Source organism: Camponotus floridanus, unplaced genomic scaffold (assembly GCF_003227725.1).
Source record: "Camponotus floridanus strain SB8 unplaced genomic scaffold, Cflo_v7.5 scaffold46, whole genome shotgun sequence".
Lineage (NCBI taxonomy): Eukaryota > Metazoa > Arthropoda > Insecta > Hymenoptera > Formicidae > Camponotus > Camponotus floridanus.
In genome coordinates, this window is record NW_020229614.1 from 495,819 (window position 1) to 520,009 (window position 24,191).

General features: G+C 35.8%; 2 protein-coding genes across 3 annotated transcripts in view; both read right to left on the reverse strand.

Moving 5' to 3' along the window:
- The window catches only part of LOC105257815 (zwei Ig domain protein zig-8), a 142,541-nt gene that overhangs the window by 95,642 nt on the left and 22,708 nt on the right, over window positions 1–24,191 (reverse strand). The window lies entirely within an intron of this gene.
- LOC112639087 lies at window positions 475–3,972 on the reverse strand. Its single transcript, XM_025411967.1, has 5 exons — window positions 3,963–3,972; window positions 3,324–3,902; window positions 2,440–2,721; window positions 1,515–1,900; window positions 475–525 (listed from the first exon to the last, which is right to left on the reverse strand). Exons 1-5 carry the CDS (start codon window positions 3,970–3,972, stop codon window positions 475–477), a joined length of 1,308 nt encoding a protein of 435 aa, XP_025267752.1.

The window sequence follows — 24,191 nt, forward strand, 5'->3', positions numbered from 1 at the left end:
TTATGTCATAGCAAATATCTGTTTATTATTTCGACGGAATTTTAAATATTTATGTCATATTTGAATATACACATATTCGCGATAATTTATTTATATTTTTTAATGTTCCATGTAAAACCGCGGAATATAATAAATAAATAAATTTTGGAAATAATTTTGCAGAATTAGCAAGAAGTAGCGCATTATTCACGCTAGAATAAGTGTTAATGCAAAAGATAATTGCTGTTCCACGAGTTTTAACATCTTTAAGAACTCTCGTCTCTTTCTCTCTCTCTCTCTCTCCGAAATGTTTCTTCCGAGTGTTTAGCTTGGTCCGAGCTTACTTCTCCGTTATGCTAAGCACGGGATAGGGCGTACTCGAGAGCATTGTTTTTCCCTTAGTCGAGCAAATAACCGTTAAGAGGAGCCGTTTGTGATAGCATATGAAACACATGGAAAAGTGCTATTACACGAGCAAGATTAAAATTTGAGTTGTTACGGATACAAATTTCTACGTTGTGGCGCATCGTAAGTAGTCGGATATTTCTAAAAGGTAATATCCGCACAGTTCATAATGCTGATATAGATTATCATGCACATTGTTATTAAACGACTATTCGTAGCATTCATGTTAATTCGGTAATAGAAACTGCAATAACATTGCTGACGAGCTTCTCTCGTGTAAATTACGCACTAATTTCATTAAATAAGACAGCGATCGCAATATTGCAAATTGTTTAGATTAACCAAAATACATTATCGTCTGAATCCGATATGATAGTGTTATATTAATTTTCTAGGAACTATTTAATTACCGTGAAAATTCCGTATAGAACTATGTATATAACTACACAAAATTCAATAAAGCTTGCATCCACTGTTACATGAAAGTAATTAATTAATCCTTTAGTAAAGTCTTTTAATGTTAATGTATTTTTTAGAAATTACTCAAATTACGGAAAAGCGAGATGGATGTTTACTGCAATTACTACGTTATTTAGATTTATATTTTATGTTTATACATACATACATGTATAATATATATGTATGAAAATATATGTATAATATATGTATAATATAGGGATATATTTCTATTATATTTATATCATATCTAAAAATATTTTTATATTATTTATTTATAACTATCAGTATGTACAATTATAATATTTTTTTGAAATTTATATTCTATAAATTATTTATAGATATGAAAGTTCGATTAAAAATTAAATTTTTTATGCATTATAATAAACGTTGCAATGTGTAAGTATAATATATCTATTGCCAAAATTATTCGTGTTCTTGAACAATAACTCATTAACACAACAGATTCATAATAATATATCATATACTGTGTATATAAGACGCGAAAGGTTTTTTAGTTCAAGAAAAACGTTGGCAGAGGGGAACAAAAAAAAATTAATTGGATTAAAAGATTGAATTAAAATAAGTAGAATAAATTACGTAGAAGTTTATGTGATACTATGCGTAATCAACATGATTATAATTAATAAAAAGTTAACCTTGTAAACATATACAAAGCTATTTCCGGCAGATCTGGTAATAGTTTGAACGATTTTAGTGAAGAGACTTTTCGCTTTTGATATCTTCGTCGGTTCGCGCGCGGTACCCTTCAGCACTTTGTCAATGTCCGGACTGTAAACGCACTGTTTCATTTCCGGATTATAAATATAACCGAGTCGGCAGATGCAAGCGTAATGACCGGGCAGATTCAGGCAATTCTCATTGTTCAGCGTACAATTGTGTGTGCCGCGAACGCATTCATTTACATCGACACACAGCCCAAATCTAGAGGACCATTCGTGCCCAGGCCGATGACATTCGCAACTCACGTTTATCTGATTCATCCGGAGCGCGTGGAAGTCGCGATTCTCGTCCCGGTTTAGCATGCACTTTCGATGCGCTGCAAACAAAATGCGGCATCTCTGAAAAGGGAAGGACTCCAAAAGCGGTTAATTGCACGCATGGCGGACGGAATGCAAACGAGCATATGAAGCTCGATGTGTGGCAAGATTTAAACCACTGATTTGTTATGTTTATTGTACACAAAGCGAGAATTTCGTCTGTGGAATTACATGCTTTTGGAGCATATTTCATCATAACACATTTCTGATTTTAACGTTTCTGATTATCTCAACATGCACTATAATTGTGCGATAATATCATTTAACGAGTGGACAATTTTATAAAGTTATGATTGTGATATTAATTATTTGTCTTTAATTAACTGTATACGAGAGATGCTTAATAAAGATCTAAGCATGTGTAATTTTCTAATCTCGCCAATGTCATCAGAATACATCTATCGCTCAATGGCAGCGATTTTATCGATATAACGAGACGATATGATCATTGCATCATTATATGAAATTAACTATCGACCACCATGATAAAATATATAAATAAGATGTTTGGGCGCGATAGATATTCATATCTACGCACCTGGTTGATTCTCAGCATAGCAAGGATTGCGTTGCGACTGGAAACAGTCTTTCATGTACCGGATGTGCTTCATGGGGCAACAATGGTCCGGGCAGAAACTATACAGGGCGCAGGCGTACGGTTTCGTGTCGTCCGCTCGTGGATCCTTGTTATGAATGCCGTATTCATCCAGGCAGTTGGCATGATTGTCGCAAGGCTCGCCAAAGGTAGCTAAATCCGAAATACTCAACATCGTGTACCAGCACATATAGTAGCTGACAGTGGTACGCCATTGAAAGCGTTCTGAAAATTCGACAATCTTCTTACGTGCGTGTAAGATAATTAGGTATTATCCTTATTAACTCGTCATTGGCCTTATCATTTTATATCAGAGTTAAACGATTTTTACTGATAGTATAGACTGAGCATATATATTTTTTTGCATGGCAAAATTATTTATAATTATTTATAATTATTTATTGAGGCATGTTCGTGACACATATATGTCAAGCGAAAATTTAGAGAATTTTTCCACATATCTCTCTGTGTGATTTAGTCTAAAACATAAATATAGTTTCATATAAATATTACGAATTTAGAACGCTTATCGTCCGCGTGATTATGATATTTAGAATAAAATATCTTAATTAGCGAGATTACTTTAATTGCTTAGAAAAGTTCGAGCGCATCAAATTAATGCGAAAGATACGCTCTTCCGTAGCGTTAAAGATAGAACTATGTACATTAATATCTTGCCTCCATTTCGAGCGAGTAAATGATACGATCAAATCGCATAGTTCGATTATTCAACCAGAGGACGATTTAGGACGAATAGACACTATATGTAAATTAAGCTTAATGTTTCGGCGTGATTAGGGATGCTCACGGCAAATCGATACACTTGCCGATTGGACCCTGAAATGGAACCATAGTGAGATTGTCTCGCCTTTGGGCCATTTGACAGTCCCTTTGAGCGGCTAGAATCTGCTCGGTATTGTTCGCCAAGTTCCATTTGTGCTCCCTCATGATTGTGACGGTGTCATCCTCACGCCTGAGGGCGGTAAGTTTAATGATCCTTTCGAGATATTTCAGGCACTCGATAAAACTCGCCTCGCAGTGTTTACGCACCTCCCAGTGCAGGGATCTCAGACCTGGTCTCGGGAATTCCTCGTACGGTCTGTTTATGGTCTCTTCCGCGCTCTTGTAGTATCGGCGATCGTAATCGTGAAACTTGTGGGCGCGGATAAAATAAGCCACGTCGCGAATCACTCGGTTCTTGTCTAAGCTGGAATCCGGCACGTCCGTCGACTCCGGATCCACGTCAGGCACATCGCTCACTCGTATGTTGAGATCCATAACCTGCTCAGTCAGAGGTACTTTTGGCATTTCTACTTTATCTTCTTCCTCCGCTGTCGTGTCGAAATCGGGGACGGTAGATTCCACGGTAAATTCGATTGTTGGTGGCGATAGCGTAGTGGTGGCTACTGTTAACGGTATACGAAAAACGATGAGAGAAATATAAATGAAATGTAGTACGTATTTACCGAACTCCATCTTGGATTTTTTATAAAAAGCTTTTGTTTTATCATTAAGGCGAGATTCCACGTGAAATTTATTTTTATAATTTTGTAATTTTCTACTTTTATACTCTAAACTTGTCGATCACAATCAAACGGTTGATCGCGACATATTCTTATTTAGTCCGAAATATATAGTTCATATGACATCGAAATAATGTTAAAAACTAAATAATGAAATTGAAATTCTGATCGAACTGACATTGAAATGGTATAAATTGTTGAGAAATCTTTAATTATTACTTCGACACAATTTCAATGACATACAATTCATAATGTAAATCAACCAATTAATTACACCCAAATCTTTTGCAAATTAAAAGTCACTTTAAGTGATTTTGTTTAGACTATAATTTCTTTAAAAAGAAACAAAACAAAATAAATATTCTAAAATATTAAATTGATATTAAATTTACATAAAATTTATATAAAATTTAAAAGTAAATGCAATAGTAACAAAAATACATTGCATATCTCTCTTGTTGATTATACATTGAAGTAAAAACTAAATATTTAAAACTAAATATTATCATGCATCATCCGAACATTATTATTATCCGAAGTAATATTGACTTTACAAAGCATTTTTTAAAAAACATTTTTCATAAATCATATTTCATATCATTCGTAAATTCATATCATTCATATTTCATAAAGCATTTTTATCTATCATATTATATCGCATATCTAAATTAAATTATAAATTGAAAAAATACTACAACTGACAAAAATTATAGTTTTTATTTTAATATCTATAACTCGTATATAGTGCAATATATATAAATATTTATTTATTTTTGCTATAATGTGTAATTCTGTCAATTTTTAAAATTTTAAGAATAGAAAAATATCTCATGTCGGATTTATAATAAATATATTTTTTTATAAATAAATATATCTTGGCTGAACTGACATTTTCTTTTCTCATCGCATTACGCGAAATATATCGGACAGGTGGCACGAGAAACGTGATGCATCCTATTACTTGACGCGCAGATGCGCGTTCAAATTACTTAAATCGAGGAAGGCGCTGTCGCGTATCCGTCTCTTTATGACGCTGAAAAGGCAAAATGAGAAGAAAAGGAATACGCGGGAAGAAGAACGAGAGTACACGGAAAAAGTTATATTAAGCCGTATCCACTACGCTTGGACGTTATTCATCTCCCGGCATCGTCCACCGACTTACGGTTTACTTGCAGGTTCTCGCCAGTGTGGGTAAGTACTCTATTATATTTCATTCAGCCGTGGCTTTATTCGGCCGGATGACTCTGCGACCTCCCCTCAGTCTTAGCACGGGTTTACGGAAACTTCGTAAAGACTTCGTACAGCAACGCGTAATAAGAGGCACCTTCGTGAAACGAGGTGAATCAACTTAGCCGGCTCCCTCGAGAGCGACTACTTTAACCCTTCAAGAGTGCTATCGACCTTACTTCGTAAAATGCATTTTATAGCATATAAATGCTGATAGAAGTCACCTAAATAAAGTTAACTTCTCGGAATTTACATATCTTCATGTCTCGGATATATATATAGCTACCAGAAGAGAAACCATTAGCTTGATTATTTTTCACATTTCAATTTTCAAACGTCTAAAAATTTAAATATTTTATAATGAATAACATTTAGAGCTTTAATTTGTGAAAGTTGGAGTTTTAAATATATATTTACTCACAATTTTCCAAGTAAAATGTCTACGCTCCGTAAAAAGATGTCAGTGTCACGTTATCGAGCTTTATCTTCTAATAACAAGCTCGCTACTTATAAATATAAATATAAATTCGCGAGCGAACAACCGCGAGCGGGTATTTCTCATCGAATTTCTTACTTGGCGTCCAGTGATCCTGAGAGATTCCGCGCGAAAGAAAAAGAGACTGCGGACTGGCGCAGCCCCTAACTTTTCGCTCATCGTGTATTCCAGTCAGCACTTTCGAAAGACAGAGTAACGTTCAATCAGACGGCGAAACTGGGTCAACATTTGCTCAGTGATCTGAGAAAACGGCGAAATACGCGCACGGGGACCCCGACGGGCGAATAAGAAACGTCCGCCCCCGCAGAATTTCATTTGATGCAAGAGCGATTCGAAAGTTTTGCCTCACTCTATTCATCGAATGCTCCACCGTGCCGAAGGACTGCCGTTTATCTTGCATAATGGGGAGCAAAAAGGTTCGGAGGGGTGCTTCGCGATAGTGCTTATTAATTCCTTGGCGAAACTGACTGCGGAACTAGTTGGAGAGTTACAACGATTGGCTTCATGCTCTCGATCGCGATCCATTTGCGCCACGGATTATTATCACGGCGTGAATTAAAAATTAAAGGAAAAAACTCGGCGAGAAAAACTTCTTGTGACAGGAAAAAATAAATGTAAAAGAAGAAAATTAATTTTATACCTACACGTTTTTCGCAACAGCTTATTTTATCGCGACGAGCTAATGCAAACTAATTTAAAAATTTAATTTCGCTGATTTGCTCTTTTGCTGTGGGATTATGAATTATAACTGATGCTAACATACGCTTGGCATGCGTGACAACGCATTTTGATTAACGCGTGTCATTATTCTGTGAAGGGTACGTTTGAAAAAACGCTCGCAAAATCCGTTCAAAGTTTCGCATACTGGCATGTACTGGCATATTTCGCAGGGAACAAGCGCCGTTATATATTTATATATACATATACAAATAACGAAGCTGGGAAAAATACAAGTGGATCATATTTGCGTGATGGTTCAGGGAAACGGTAAAATCCAACGTGTATAGTTTGGTGCAACAATAGCGAGCGCTATTGGCCGATATGGCACGACCGCCAATATCGCGTACCGAATCTCCTACAATTTTATCAATATACCGAAATGATAAACCATAATAGAGCGATATGTGTGATTTCATCCGCCCGAAAGCCGCTATGAGCAATTGAAAATACAATTTGAAAAGACGGATTTATTGAAACTCGGAGACTCTTAAGGGCTTAAAGAAACGTTGATTGCAACGTTACTTCTTGCAAAAATTCTTCTATCTGTCATTCTATTTTTTTATCAAGATAGAATATCTCGCTGACCAACACAAATAATGTGTGTATATTGATTAATTGATTAATTAATCGACTTATTGTACTTCTTTAGTTCTAATCTCGTCTTGAATACAGAAATTAATTGATACCGAGAATGATAGGACGCATATCGCAAATCATGAGTAGCTAAACAATGATTGTGTAATTCTTTTTCGTTTAAGTAATATCAAAACTTTGCTCGCAATTGTGAAAGTGCGCAAAACGACGCGGGAGAAACGTAACTCAAAATAAGCGCGAGTCAACATTTGCTCGACAGAAGTAGAAAAGTACACGTTGCCGTTCGCGATTTCAACCTGCCGCGATATCGATTCGACTGAGAAGACGATTGGGGAACTGTGCTGTACCATTGATCCATTTCGATTCGTGAAACGATAAACCATAATGGAGAAACTCGATTTGTCGTGCACACGCTCGAGATTACGTATCCGGAATATCCGCGCTTTGTTAGAATATTCCAAAGTCTTTCATACATTTCTACAGGTATATAATAGGGCGTCGTTTTTTTATTTAGACTAACGGAAGCTCTTAACTGCGCTGCGTGAATCCTTTTTTCTTGTCTCTTTTTTAAAATAAATTTACAGGGAGTTAAAGGGACGATATAAGGCCAAAGTATTTATAATATAAGCATAGACAAATCAATATTATACCCGTATTTTTTCAAATATGCGAAAGACATAATATTATTTTTTAATTTTCAGTTTTTCTTCTTGTAATAACTATTTTAGTTTCTAGAAAAAAAAAAATATATATATATATATATATATATATATATGTTGGAACCATTAGTTCCTATGACTGCGACATGCGGGCGCCATCTGTATGGCTGTAAAAAAAAAAAAAAATTTGTGAACTGCTTTTTATGTTGAGATACAACCGATCCTCGTTATTGTGACACAAGCTGATAATAAATATCGTCTATCTTTAAACGTGTAACAAAATATCATTTTACTAGTTCCACACGATTCTTATCCACTAATTTCCATATTAACAATATATATTGTGATTTTTATTTTCTTTATATTATTTTATTTTTTTTATATATTATATATTATATATATATATATATAAAATTAAAAAAAAATAAAATAATATAAAGGAAATAAAATTAATTGATATAAAAATTGAAAATTTTAGAATTTACATTTTTTTGTATGATGAATATTTAATTACATTTTGCTTTTTTTATAGTCATTTTACAAGTGATTTCAAGACATATTATTATTTTAATGAGACTTTCGCGTAACTTCGCTTTTGCAAACTTTTTTACACTCTTTTTGCGCAAGCATGTTGAAAAATTTTTGAATAGTTTTTATGTGAACCTTGTATAAACTTAAGAAACACAAAGTTAGAAAGAATTTTCATTAAAAAAATGAGAGATATTCACTGGTATCGCATTATATATGCAACTGTACATAAACTATACGCATACGTTTCGCTCTAATGATATATTTAAAATTCAGGTGCTTTTTTTTAAATTACAATTTTTTGCTCAAACTAAATTTACTTTAAAAGAAGCTGTATACATACATCGAAAGTCAACATACATCGAAACTTTTTAAACATTCAAATGATTGGACGCGAGGATACTAGTGTGATAAAGTATTGCAATGTGAACATATGTGATACAGATATATCACGGACATGGATATATGCGCATATCCTGTGCATATCAATTTATAACTCTGCTATATAATAAAACGTAGCTTTGAAAATAATTAAAAAATTTTTATTTACATGCAAACTTGAAACTTAATTCAAAATTTTGCGATTTCTCATTCTGCTTAAAATGCGGAAACTGTCGAGCGTAGATCGTTTGTGTGTGGTCAGTTAAATATGAAGATAAATTCTTCGTTATTTCAACTCTGACATTTCCTATCGACGAGAGAAAGCGTACGAATTCCATGTGTACGCAATTATGTACAAGATACCGCGCATTCTATAGGACCGCGTATAACGTGCTCTCGACACAACCGCCTTTCTCGAGTATATCAGATGACGTTCACTCATTCTCTGTCTTTCTCTCTCTCTTTCTCTCTGTCTTTCGCTCTCTACGTTACATAACAACACGTCGCAGCTCCTCGTAAAGTCGACTGGCAATGTCGGATACATTGATTAACAGTACAATCATCCTGCGGTAAATGCTATACCTGTCTCGCTTACTACTACTTGTAATTTCTTCCCGCAGCCATCCGCGCGGAAGTTTGTAGACTTTACCTTACGTTAGATACTGGAGAGGGAAGCCGCGAGCTTCCTAAACTTTGTTAGATAATACAACGTTAATTAACTTCTCGTTTACCTATCCGACCGCTTAATGAAGCTGAACGTTCCTTATCGTTATCGTATATCTTCGATGCCTGCTATTTGCTCGCGATTGTACAACGACGAGAGTCGAATAATTTTTCCAAAACATTTTTCGCCCTTACGAAAATTTTTTCCTTCAAATAAAATTTGCTGTAATTAGATACCTCTTTTATATGAGAGAAATTTCCGATATTAATAATTACCGCGATAATAGTGATGATGACGATAATGGAACTATCAAATTACCCGAAGAGGATTACTAAGAGGTAATGATATCGGATTTCGTTATGCAAGAGGGCACTCGACAAATTCATAAAAGCCATTCGAGACGGTGCTGGCGCACGCGTATGAACGTCTCTCTGGCTTTAAAAATCCGTGAGGAAGAATGGAGCGATTACGTGAAACCTGGCTTATCGGCTATGCTCGTCTACCTTCGCGCGAAAGTGGTTCGAATTAAGTACCTAAAGGGATGCTGGCTTTTAAACGAGATCCTCCTCTCAAAGGGTGGCTGACGTTCTTCCGTCTTGCGGAGAAGGAGAGAAAAACTTGAGGCACGACTCAGGAAAGAGGGATAAGGGCAAACGGTTGAGTAAAAAAAGTGGAATCCGCGGAAAGTTTAATTGCTTTCGAATATCGATGAATGTTGTGCGGCACATCGTCTAATTTGGAAGTCAATCGCTAGACGCGTTTTCCCATTGCGCGTCTCGCCCCGTCTCGTCTCGTCTGGTCTCGTCTTCTCGGGCGCGATCTTATTTACTCTCTTCTCTAAGTGAGGAAAACTCGCGATAGTCGGGCATTAGCGTGATCGAATATCCGCAAACTACCGCCCGGGCGCATCGCCGCGATTGAACGCTAGGAAGAAGTAGAACGAGGCCGAACGGCGACGACGATCGAAGCCATTATCGGGAAAAGTTATCGCTCGTCGAACAATCCTCGGGCCATGCATTCGCGCTGCACTTATCGTTTTACGAACAGGATCTCGGCGTTATGTACCAACATCGCACGCTCATGTCTTTTTAAAACAGTTTAACGGTGTCGCTCAGCTACCGATGGCTCAGCGATAATCTATGTAATTATCGCTGTTCTCTGAAAAATATTTTAGACCCCGATGGGGAAAACCTTTGGATTTTAATCGTATGGGATAATCTTCATGGGATAATCTTCACACCCGATGAATAAAGATACTTGAGGAAAACAAGATCTAATTTCGTAATTTACAAGATAAAACATAAAATGAAATAGGATCATCAAATAATAATATCAAATATAAATAGATAAATGATTTTTCCAAAAATTTCTAAAATATGTTTGTCGTGAACCTATTCTAATTAACGAATCTTTTATATTATCAACCGTGAAAAAAGGAATAAATAAATAATGACTCAAAAATTGGATAATGAATCAAATAAAAAAAGTTAAAAAATTTGAGCGAGAGATATTATATGAGAGCAAAATCTATAAATATTAAAATTATGCTAAACTGTGAAGCTAAATTTTTATCGTCATCTGATGATCATTGACGATCATTTTACTAATTGGTAATCATATTAAATCGTATATAATTTATTTTTTTTATTTTTGACAACGCATAAAAATCTCTCTCAGATACGCTTGTTTATACGTTATATTTTCTTTTTTATTTCAAAGCGTAATATTACAACGTAATATCAAGAGTAAAATATTTTCGCTCGTATATATAAATGGTATGCATTAATAAATGGTATGCATTTTCAAAGGATGTTGGAGCATTATAATACGGCTCTTGACCCGCTTTTGCCCTATCGCTCTTGAAACTAATAGCATCAACTCGATAAAATATTAATATAAATTAATATGAACAACACAAAGGCGAGCCGAATCTTCCGATGGAAATCACGTCGCGAATATCACAAATTCGCACGTGATACGCACACGATTACGCGAGGATCGTTGCTCGCACGTACGCGACCGCGCGTGGAATTCTTTATCCCCGCTTTGATATGATCATGCATGACTTCTATAAGATGTCGCATCACTATTACTATTACTAGTACTATTTTGTTGAATATTAATGGAAGCCGACTTGATAAATGAGTTAGTCGTGGATGAAAAGATGGGGAAGACCCTTCGAATGCTTTTCTTTCTTTTTCTCTTTCTTTCTTTCTGTTTCTTGTTTCGCGAACCAAGCTTTAAAGAGAAGAATCAAACTGTACTGAATGCCTATTAACGGCGCTTTTCTCTCCGATGATAGATAATTTATATTTTTTTCAAGGTACATTCTAATAATAAATATGATGTTCGATATGAGAAATTTGAATACGTCATAAAAATTAAAAAAATTAAATTATCATAATAAAGATAAATCCGAATATTTGCTAAACGTAGTATTTTATTTCGTTCCATGATGTCCTATAGCATTACACTTTTTTCGTAATACTTCCATGATATCCAATAGAAGACACATATACAGCTTCACGCTCGACTATCTCCAATTTTTAGCTATGGCAATCTCTCCCACGGGATTCATGGGGATTTTTAAAAGCGCGTCGCGTTCCGCAACGTCGGGCAAAATGGCAATGCGAGATATTCACTTAAAAAAGATCACAGGTTTACGCGTTTGACATTGCGATTACGTAACGAAGTTTTCGCATGAGCGCGTACATGGTACGATGAGCTCTTAATGCTGGGCACGTTGCGAGCTGCGCGCGCAAAAAGGATTAAGCTTCGACTACTGCAAGGCTTTATTAGCTTCGCTATATGCGCAACGCTCACCTAGTAAGTGCAATAGACGGATTGGTTTGCAATACCGACCACGTGTGCTCATTGAACTCAGCGGCAATTACAACCTGCCAATCAACTGGACAAATGTATTCGTCGGCCTAACTGCATTTAGAGACGCGATCATGAGTATTGCTCTGTACCTTAGCCCGTGACATTCGCTAAACTAATGATGTATAGTTCTCTCGATCTCGCGAGAGTTGCATAACAAGTTCCTCGAAATTTTAAAAATGTCCTGTTTGCGACAATCGCCCATTGTTATGATAATAATAAAGATAAAATTTTATATATTAATGCCAATTTTATTAGCTACCTTTAATAATTTGTCCTGTTCACGTTTATAACGTAGCACTGTGCTTATAATATATATTTATTTATATAACTTGAAAATTGAGTGAAATTATTGTGTAATTTAATTCCAATTTAAATATAGACACTGAATATACATTTGATTAAAGATGTGGACTGAATTATTAGAAACTGAATGAATCGTTGATAATGCAGCAAGCAAATAGAGAATTGTCGACTTAATTATCGGAAATTGCTCCTCCGCTGCTAACGGTAATAGCATTAATATAAACTGCGGAATGTATAGTAATTATGATATGCTTGCAAAAGCTCGACAATCTAAATTACTGCATGTCAAATATATGAAAAAAAAGCATAGCCGTAAGCACAATTCTCCCAAAAAATCAGCATGTTCATAAATTTTTTAACGATATATCAACGTATAACCAATTATGCAAATGTCGCAATGTCGTTTACATAAATTTCGATTTTATTGTGAGCTCGTTGAATCACACGGTTACCAACATCAATCTTAACATACATATCACATTAATTAGATAGCAAATAAATAAATATTTCTATATGTTTCCCATTTTGTAGTTACTCGGCTGTTATATTAATTAAAAGATATGTATGTATTCCATCACTCACATTAATATCGAATTGCTCGCTATTTCCAACGGTGGATTCTCCACGTTAATTATTAGCTCGCGATGTTTCGAATGATCTACTTCGTAGAGGAACCATTGCGCATATTAATCTCGGATGTGACTCGATTTTCAAATGAATTAAAACGAGCTTCTGTATTTATAGAATGTGAAAAAGTCTCTTTAATTTGGCCGACAATCAGGGATTACTTTCATAAACAGATATTATACTTGTTTTCCTCTGCAATTTCCTATGAGATGTTTAATGAGCTTGCTTGCGAAATCCGATATCATTGTCATCGAAACAACAGATACAGTTCGTCGTATTAGAGATCCTGAAATTGTTAGGCGCACAGTATTCCGCGGATATTAATCGGAGTTGGGGAATTAATTTCTCTCCTATTACGAACAGTCGGAAAACTTGATTAGTATTCCCTAGGAGCGGCGCCGACACGCTGACGGCGTGTTTCTACGAATAGTTTGAAATCGAAGGTATAGGTCGCATTTGCCATGCTATCTACCAAGTCGTTCATCGAGCCACAGAGATTCCTCCTTCGCCTCTTCATTCGTTATGTGTCGACTAAATGAGACGAATAATTTTATACAAAACTGCCACTATATATTCAGGCAAGCAAATTATACTCGAAACAGCACTCTATTTTCTACTATTTATTACGGAAATTAAATGCGGGAGGATAGAATTTCAATAATCCTAAATCATTGAGCATCCGACGAAGGAAATTGAATTATCTACTTTAATCGAGATAGGTTTTCCGTCATCATAACTTGAAGCAAATTTACATTGTAAAGAAACTATGTACGATATAAATATTGTAATAGATTATATAAAATTATATAAGATTATGATAGGAATAATATATCTCGTGAAAATACAAAAATAGAATAAATATGTTAAATACATGTTAAAATTAATGACATTATTTCAGAAGAAAAAAATATATTTTATAAGCCAACTTTTCTTGGCTGGCGAGCTCTCAAAATTTCCGGCAAGCAACGAACCGGTCGAGTTCGCGATGGTCGAACGAAGAAAGCTCTTTCCTCTTGATCGAGAATTGCGACGTGAGACTACCGCCAATAATTTCGCGCCGTTTTTCCTTTTCTAGGCGAGAGCATCAATCGCAACGAAATAAATCGCGAAAAGTTGAAGCGGCTTCTCGGTCTCTATGTATGGCACGAACGTTTCGCGTTGGTCCGAGTCAAACTTCTTCGCGGCTATCAGCCCGAAAGGATTTTCGCAGTCGCGTCGTGTCCTGCGCCCCAGGGACTGCCTTCTTCGAATCAAACTTCGACGCCTGAGACGCCATTAGTACCCAACGAGTCTGCAAGTTTTCTCGCTCCATCGGCGTAGTCGAGGGAAAGAAACGAGGAAAGGCTCCTTTGTGTAGTCTTTCTCTCCTATTCTTTTCAAGGTTTTTCGAGAGTTAAAGAGGTCGTCCTACGGTATGCGTCCTCCCATTTCTTGCTGTCGAGTTTCTCAAGACCGTGGTACAATTCCAGACGTTGTTTTACATGTTAACACACTGAGAAAAATCGTTTGATTGTACCGACAAGTCGTATATGATTGAAGGCATTTTGGTTAAATCAACCAAGAATTTCTTTAGTTATCATGATAAGACTCGATTTTTTATAACTAGAACGTTTAATAGATTTTACTATAAGGATTTGGTTAGTATTTTCTGGTTGAATCTATAAACTTTCTCGTTGCATTAATTTTTTTGCTTGCCGCTGGCGGCGAGCCACTCTTAATTTTACTCGTATTAAATATTTGCCACGAAATGTATGTAAAGAACTAGTATTAACATTAAATCCAAAATATATTTTTTTTCTCTTACGAGCAGTAGTGCCAGAAAGAGGACGCTCTCTGATTGTGTGTGTTTGAGCTACATCCTCTTCTTGCATCACTGTTTAAGTTCAGTTTAATTTCTAACAAACTGAACTTAAAATAATTTATTCAATAATCTGGATTGAGTTTATGCAATAATCGTGTTGGAATTCAGAATATTAAACATACTTTTGAGATTAGATGGAAAAAATTTTAGACGATTTGGTGAGTTTAATATTATTTACCAAAAAATTTGGTAAATTTAACAGGAAGAAATTAATCAGATTCATCTGGTAATTCCTACAGGGATTCTGGTTCGTCCATTTTCCAACAAACATACTGGTTGAATCTACCAGAATTCTAATTAATGCAATCAGATTTTTTTCTCAGTGCATAGACTCGAGGATTTTACTCGATACGATTTTATAATAATTCGATTTTTTAAAAAAGTCTAACTCCTAGATTCCATAAAAAATTGATACAATATTTTGATATAGATTCCAAACCCGCTGTTTTTGCGTTTATATTTATGGAATGGAAGCTCGTGTTTGATTTAATTTTGAATTTGAGTGTTAAAAATATAATAAAAATAAACACTATATGATGGAATTAAATAACTTCGCGCGCAATTTTTTTTATATTCTTGAAATCAAATTTCTTCTAAATGCGATAAAAAGAGCGTTAAAAGCTTTGAGATACAACGATGTTATTTTAGAGGGCAAGCATCTTTCGTATTCGCGGTCGATCGACAGACATCCTCTCGAACGTTTCCTCTTCCCGTTTCTCGATGCGAACATCAGTGCGATATCCAGCGTGTTATCAATCAATCGGCGGACATCCTCGTACCAGTCCGAATTTGCGGACCGGCATTCAAGGATCATCGGGCGTCTGTGATTCCTTGGAGTGCGCGCTACCCTCTCTCATCAAACGCTGTCAGCATTCAGCCTCGGACTTCTCCGCTCGAACATCACGAATGGGTGTAACTGCGGAGCCGATTGTCCTGAATAGGCTTTCTCGCCAATCGAATTCGCCATAGCTCTTGGCAACCGTCGTTGCTGTCGTCGATGAAGAAAGGGAAGCAGCGTACGAGCTGGCTGATGAAATTGAACGCGGCAGGCACCCTTGAAGACGTTTCATCCGTGGAACGACTGACATGAGTGAACGGGGATGAAGCGTGGGTGAGATAGTCGAGGTGTTATCCGAGGAGCGGATACGAAATACGTGGAGAAGGAAGGCGAGGTGACAAAGGTAGACGGAGGAGAAGATGTAAATGGCACGCTTCATTAACGTGAGTTACCGTCGCATCCATTATTCGCGGTAACCGGGCTGACAAGCGCGATTCCGTTCTGTCCAGAGTATTACCGTACGGAAGCAGGACGGAAATCTCGCGCGCGTTTACTCCACGCGAAGGGAGGAAAAGGACCGACGGCAGCCAAATTGGTACGAGCTCCTCCGCCGTCGCCGAAGCTGCCTGTACGCTGGCTGCGAGTGTCGTCCCGGAAAACGTTCCGCGTGGAAGCGGCGCGTAATCGCGCGATTCCGGAGTAATGGAACCGGAAGGAAACCGCGCAGGCGGAAAGAGAGGGCGAGAGATCGCGCGAGCGAACGTGAAGATGCACATGAGACCGTTTCGCATACCCGACCGGATTCCACGTCTCGGTGATTAAGATTTTCATTAGTCTTGTTATCCGACGAGTGTGCCATATGGCGCTGACAGAACAGATATTGTCGCAACTTCGATACGCCTACCGCGAAATTGAAATCGTGCGATCGAGAAGCGGCTACATGCATACAAATCGATCGATCGAAATTAATGTTGCGTTTTCCATGAGATCATTGTAAAAAATATAAAAATTTATTATTCTTCATTATAATTTCTTGCTTGTTATTTTTTTGTCTTCGATATATATTTATTACACTTCGATATATATTTATTACACTTCGATATATTGATTACATTTCGATATATATTTTATGGAAAATAACAAATAATCTTGTTGACAATGATATATGGAATATTTTATTTATTCCATTATCTTTGTAATTATATATTCAGTAAGCGAGCGTGACTCGCTTTGTAATTTATATCAATGCCGAAAACGTAATCGTGATACAGCACGAGTAATAACCAGCTCGGTTGAATTTCTAGCGTTCCATAGCAACATGTACATTGTTACGTGGCTATATTTAATAAAGACTCGCGCGCATGAGCGCCGTTGTATTCCTAACTTCAAAGTTCCTATGATTAAGATTTTCATTAATCTTGTTATTCATCGGCGTGACACGTATCGTGCCTCGCGTGCATTAGTCTGATACAATGCTTGTGACATCAAACAGACGCGATCTTTCATACCATACATAACTCTCGTCGTAACGCCATATTACTTTGTCATAACGTTAAAGGGGGAGATTATACCAACGTAATTTTTGTGTAAAATAAAAAATATTAATTAAATAAATATATATAAACCTGAAAAAAATGTATGACGCTGGTGTGCAAAATAATTTCGTGCCAAAAAAGCAACGCAATCTTATTTAATGGCTACAAAATATTGCTGTCAAGACATAATTTAATCTCGCCTTTTTCATGAAAACGATAAAGTAAATTTATTATGTAAATTTATCAGTGTACTTCTCGATTCTTTTAGAAATATTAGATGGAACACTGTTATTTTGGCGCCATAATTTGTCAGTTTCGTCGCTATCAATAAGATATTCTCCGATAAGAATAAATGATATACCGCAGCTCATAACTAAGTGAGTCGTACCTGATGCGCGAGAACTCGATGAAAAAAATTACATGAAGACATAAATTGAGGAATTATTACCTGATTTCTCTCTCGTACGACGAAATCCCTTATGGACCGACGAATTGCTATTAGAACATTGATCACTATAAGATTTTTCTCCGATCCTATCGCACTTTAGACTTTATACAGGTCCGCACTTTTTCCCGACCGAAAATATCTAGCGAGATAAGGGGCCCGAGGACGAAGTTCGGGATCGTAAATCAGAAAATGGGGCGGTCAGTCGTGGCACAGAGCTTCATCTCGTGCATGAGCGTGATTTATGCGGTCACTATGCATGTATGTGTATGTATGTGTACATGTATGTGTGTTATGTGTGGTTGTGGCTGCACTACGGTCTCGAGCCGCCTTAGAAGTGGTTTCAGTCTGTCAGGTTCCGCTATACGTGTAATGCCACGGATCAAACCGACGAAATTAGCAATCCTCCACTATGTAAATGAAAGTTTCTATTATATGAAATAAAAAGAACATCTCAAAAACCAATATCGACATTTGTCCGATGTAATTTAATTTTCTTTTTTTTTGCATGTTACTAAACAGCGAAATTACTTTTAAATTTCCGCTCAAAGAGCATTAATAATATATTGAAATAAAATGTAAAATAAAATATAAAATGTGTAGCGGTTATCCAAAAATCTCCAATTTTCGAATCAGCTGATTTCAAATAAATGCGTATTTTTCGATTTTTCCTTTCTTTTTTTATATAGGACGAATCCATTAAACAATCGCGAAAACAATAGTTTCGGAATGAACTCGGATCTGCAGTACCGGAAAGGGCACAAAATGAAATTCTGAAGCAATCGGTAGTGTGGAAAATCATAATGGAATTATATTACGGAACTATTAAACCGAAAGAGTACCGTCAATATCGAACGGAACGGAAAAATGGACGTTCTCTCGATCAAATATTCCATATTTTAATCTCGGCCGATTTATTTCTTTCCATCAACCTAGTCCAGTCACTGCATATTTTCTGCGGTCAAATAGTCTAAATTTTATTACTGAGCAATCTAAATGTAATAATGTCCATGTTGTTTTTGCGATATATCCGTCTTTTAACGTCAATATTTTGTTAAATACATGTGCGCATTTACGCAAATGTATGCGCATCGCCTATTCGCTATATTGTTCTGACGCTCGATAGGATTAAATAATGCACGATTGAATAAATTTCATGAGATGAAAATTATTATTCAACGTGGATTTTAAACAACGTTTGTACATTATTTCAAAATGCTAATAATGCTAACAATCCAGCCATGCATGCGGTCATCATTCTTTTAATTTTTTTGTTTACAGAAAGTATTACTCCTGCATTGTGTCATGCAATAAACTCTTGAACAGAATTACCATATCGTTCGAAGACGACCTTATTATTTCCAAGATTAATAACAGCATGTCACGAGAACGGGCGCTATTATCGTTGTAATTAAATGAAACTGCGTCACGCGGCAATGTGTCAGCTATGAATGCCGAATGAATGCGTGAAATAAGAACCATCTCTCCTATAACGACAGAGTGCTCATCCATCCCGTGATATCGCCATCCCTTTTCTCGTGACTCGTACCCCGAGCTAATAGAATTCATTGGATTATGCATCGGAGGGCACTTAAATATAAGTGGTTAAGCGAATTACTATGCGCTACCCTTGGGCGATTCGAGCCCCCTCCTATCCCTCGCAATACCGCACGAATATTATTATGCTAATCCATAACGCTGAAACTTTTATGGCAGCCACGATCGCGTAAACACTGCCGGCCTTATTACTCTCCGTAGCGTCAAGTCCGCGGAAACTTTAATTAGATCGCGAATTAGCGTGCACGGTTTATTCGATTTCACAAGTATTCTCCTACCCTGCTTGACGTTATCATCGTTGATAGATAGTGACTAAAGATGTGTCATCGGTAAATTGCACTCCCTTATTTTAATTGATTAAATTTACCAGTAAATTAAATTTTAATTTCTAAAAATAATTTTCGTGGTTTCGCTTCGAGTCAACTTCTACGTACAAAGCTATTGCGAAACTTTAAATCATAAATGTTACATGATACATAAGTTATATGATGTTTCCTTTGGAGATGTATAATTATTCGAGAACGAAGAAAAGAAGAAACTGGGAAAAGGTTGGTGATTAGAGACACAACAACGGAACCGAGAGATACTTTCTTTCTACGACAAACTTTTCTGCGTATGTCTTTTTATTTGTCTTTTCTGTTGCCGGCACCAAGATAAGATTTGTAATATGTTTAATAAATCGGGCATCGCGCACGTTATCTTATGATTTTTTTCATTATTATTATCTACATTTTCTGCGAGATATTCATTAATTACTTTAGATTGTGTGCGAGAATTGTTCTTCGTCAATAAGCAACAAAGACTTAAATTAAACTTTAGACTGAATTTCGTTTGTAAAGAAATATTTCATTATTACAGAAAATGTAATTCTAATTTGTTAATTATATATATACAGTGACCTAGTATTATAATCTATGGATTTTTCTCTGAAAGTGCAACAAATCAAGAAAGCACATACAGAAGTTAAATTGTTTCGAAGGGGACATCAGATATTGCACGCTTTTGTTTTGGAAACAAAGTCAACTCCTTTTTATTAAACGAACCATTAATTCTTTTAACATTAATCAATCCTTCTTATTATTCTATTCACATAAAAATATTAGTGCAAATTATATGAAAAATAATACTTCAGAAGATTTCGATTCAAAGATTCATATTTAAAAATGTATTGATATACATGTATTGATATACTTAATATATTTAAATATCTACTAATCTAAAATATTTAAAATAAAATTATTTTCATTTATATTGTATTTACTATAATCTCTCAAATAATGTTCATTTTAATTAATTCAATAACAAAGATAAAATAAAAGCTTAAATGATATATTAAATATGAAAAAAATCGAAAATTTTAGGAGAAAAATCCATTTATAGATTTAATAAGTCACTCTCTTTTTATCCGCTTCTACGTGCGCACGAGTTTGTGTGTGTGTGTGTGTGTGTGTGTGTGTGTGTGTACGATTCATCTATAATTATTGCGATTTATATATAAAATCACAATGATAGATACTCATTTAAAATGATAAATGTAATGCATGTCACTTATCGATTATTCCTTTCCGATTTATACGATTTTGCATATTTCATAAATCCAGGGACCGCAAGTGGGCCGATTTCAAGCATCAATGAGGCCACAACCATATTGTTCAACGGTTACATCCATAATGTGTGAGAACCTGTTTGCAAATCTATGCACGATTCGATACCTTCGTTGAAGCGAGAGGGTCGCAAAGAAGAAAAATTGCAGCAACGTTCGCCACAACCAAGCCATCGACTTTCACTCGCTCAACCCATTACGTATATTGTAAATTTATTGGACGGGGGAAATTTCACGAACATGTTTGCAGACATATCGAGAGAAAAAGGGATAGAGAAAAAAAGCAAAGAGGACAGAAAGAAAATTAATGCACGGTTGCACGAGAGCGAATCCTGATGTGAATAGAGAAGAAAGGAGAGAGGAAAAGAGAGAGAGAAAGAAGATGAGTGTCGATGACAAAGGTGGGACACAATGTGACGAAGTCTGTCGCAATATCCTGCAACCAAAGCCAATAAATAAAAGACGGCTTGGCCGTAGAATTAAAACACATACATCACGATATTGGCTACGCGTCGCCGCATTTCCACACTTTCTAGCCTTGGCGAAGCTTGCTCCACCACCTTTATCTTCCTTCTGTTTCTCATTCACCCTGCATCTCTCGACGGAAGCCGATCTACGTGCCGACTTTACGATGAAATTAATCCCGATCGGATACTGATTGGAATATAATTTCGCGATCGCGGTGATTTTCGTTCATTACAATCGAATGCGAACGTGTGTTAGCGGATTCGATTTTATTTCCGTTTTAAACGCTCGATAACTCTCGATGGTATTTGAATGTCTCGATGCGCTCATCGCTTATATGTAAAATGTGAGGAGGACAGTTTGACCCATGAGACAGATGATCCGTCATTCGATCCGCATTTATTGAGATTTAAGCGCTTCAATGAGAAGCATCGTACAGAAGTATGGAAATTAGTTACCGCGCACACAATTGCGAATGTAAAAAAGTTAAACGCTTTCTCCATGATAAATTTATCGAGCGAAATTTAATTAATACAGTTTCGCAAAACATTACCAATATATACATATATATCTTGCGGATTCCTGATTACGTATCAATATTTATTTTATCCTTAGGATATATTGAAAATATATCTCACTTTGCCTAATACATCGTCGCGCTATTTATATAAAGATAGAGTAGGAATAAATTTTAATTTAATTGCAAACTATTGCGTGCGAATTAATATAAAAAAATTTATCGGAAATTCTCGTAAAGTGAAAGAAAAAGGAGAGAAGGTTGTTGACTAAATAGAAATAATAGAATAAATAGAAAATTTCTAGAACCGAGATGAAGTAACTCGTTATACCGTCGATAAAATTACGATGAACGAAAAAAATAAAAACCGCAAAAGAATAAATGTGCTATAGAAAGTGCAGTGAAATAAAGAACCCCCCCAGGAACTACGCAAGTTTAAAAATCCTACCTGCGTTTTGCACAAGCTTGCTGATTTCGAATTTCGAACTGTAATATCATATTTTAAAGTTTTCCAGGAAAGCATTGTGTGGGCAGAAATTTCAGGCAAAGTTTACGCATGCAAAAATTACATCATGATAAACTGAAAATCCTCCTTCCCTACATTATATCAGTAATTTGCAGTAAATTCTCAGTATATATCGTCAACATCGATCACATAATTATCCCTTACGCAAGCAGCACATAATTATCCCAAGAAGCAAAATTATCGATATACAATTTTTTTCGGTGCGACGCGAAAAATGAAAAGTGCAAGAATTTCGACAATTACGCAGTGCGGTTTTCTGAGCAGGTACTAATGCGCCACCGAATTCATAATAAAACGTAAAAGTTCCTCGATGAAAGCACCAAAGTCCAATAACGACTCTCGTTGCATTCGTCTCTAGATTCCGTTCGAAGCGTAACGCTCGAAAGTGTTTCGCGGGTCGGGCCAACGCAATAAAACTTTCCAAATCTCTTGAGGGTTTCGAGGACGATGTAACGTTCCGCGTAGCCTGTTCGGAGCGTGTATAGAGCTCATGAATATTTAATTCCCGGTAGTGGCGAATCGAATGTTAACAGTGTGCGAAAACCGACAGCAGAGAGGACAGGGATGAATAGAGAAATGCAGCGGATGTAGATAGGGACGAGAATCGAGATTGTTGCTTACACAGCAGTCTATATAGTCGATATCTAAATAGTTGCTGCAGCGACCGTCTGTTACATGCCGGAGATCTCGTTCCAACAATTAATGCAACGAAAATCGCGACGTCGCTGTCTCAATAAAACGCAAATTATTCCGCTGCTGTTTCCTTGCTCTCCTTAGTTTCATCTCGAATCGCAGACAACAATTAATCCGGAAAAACGTAATGCAATCTGCTTCAATTCTAAATTTGATACGTGGAGCTCATTAACCATGCATAAGAAAAAGAGACGAAAAAATTGATAATCTGTTTCTCTTTCAATTTATCCCATTGTTTTCAAATTTTTATAGAAAGAGAGAAAAACTGATTTAAAATATTATATATGTTTTACATTTTATTATATTATTATATTTAATTTTTCAATATTATTTCAGTCTTTTGTTCTCAATGCGGAAAATTTCAAGTTTATGAATAAGATTTATAATAATGCAATCCAGAAATAACTTTTTTCACAGACTATATATGATCATTAGTAAATCTAATTACGACATTGCTTTTGCTTGCGTTGCATTTATTCCATTATCAATCGCAAGTACGCAATCGCCAATGGAGATCAAAATGTATCAATGACATCAAATATTTATCCTCTTAACGTAATCATATCGAATGTCGCAATGGCTCATTACAATGAATAATCATTCACAAATTATAAAACTTTCATAAAATTGAGCCCATTAAAATTGTTATCTACTTTCTTTTCTGAAGCTTAATTCCTAAAACACTTTTAACTTAAATCATTTATTTTAGAAACTAATTCCACATATAAAATTTAATAAAAAAAAATTAAATTTAAGTTGGTCATAATTTATTATTAAAATTTAGTGTGACAGGTTTAAGACAGTCCGCATGTAATTGACTGCACGATAAAAACGATCATCGAATTCAGTTGGAACAAATTTGATTTTCTTCCACGCCTCTCTTTGACGCGTCGCATCTCCGTCGAGATTGACCCGAATTATGTCAACAAACTTTTGTAGGAAACTTACGACACGTTAGAAAACGTAGAAGATGACATAATCGACTACAACGACATACACATTTTAACTTTTACTATGCTCTTAAACTATTACATCACAAGAAAAATCCATAGATCTTTAGAAAATTTTTTATTTCAATTTTTATAGATTCAAATGATGGCGATTGTACTT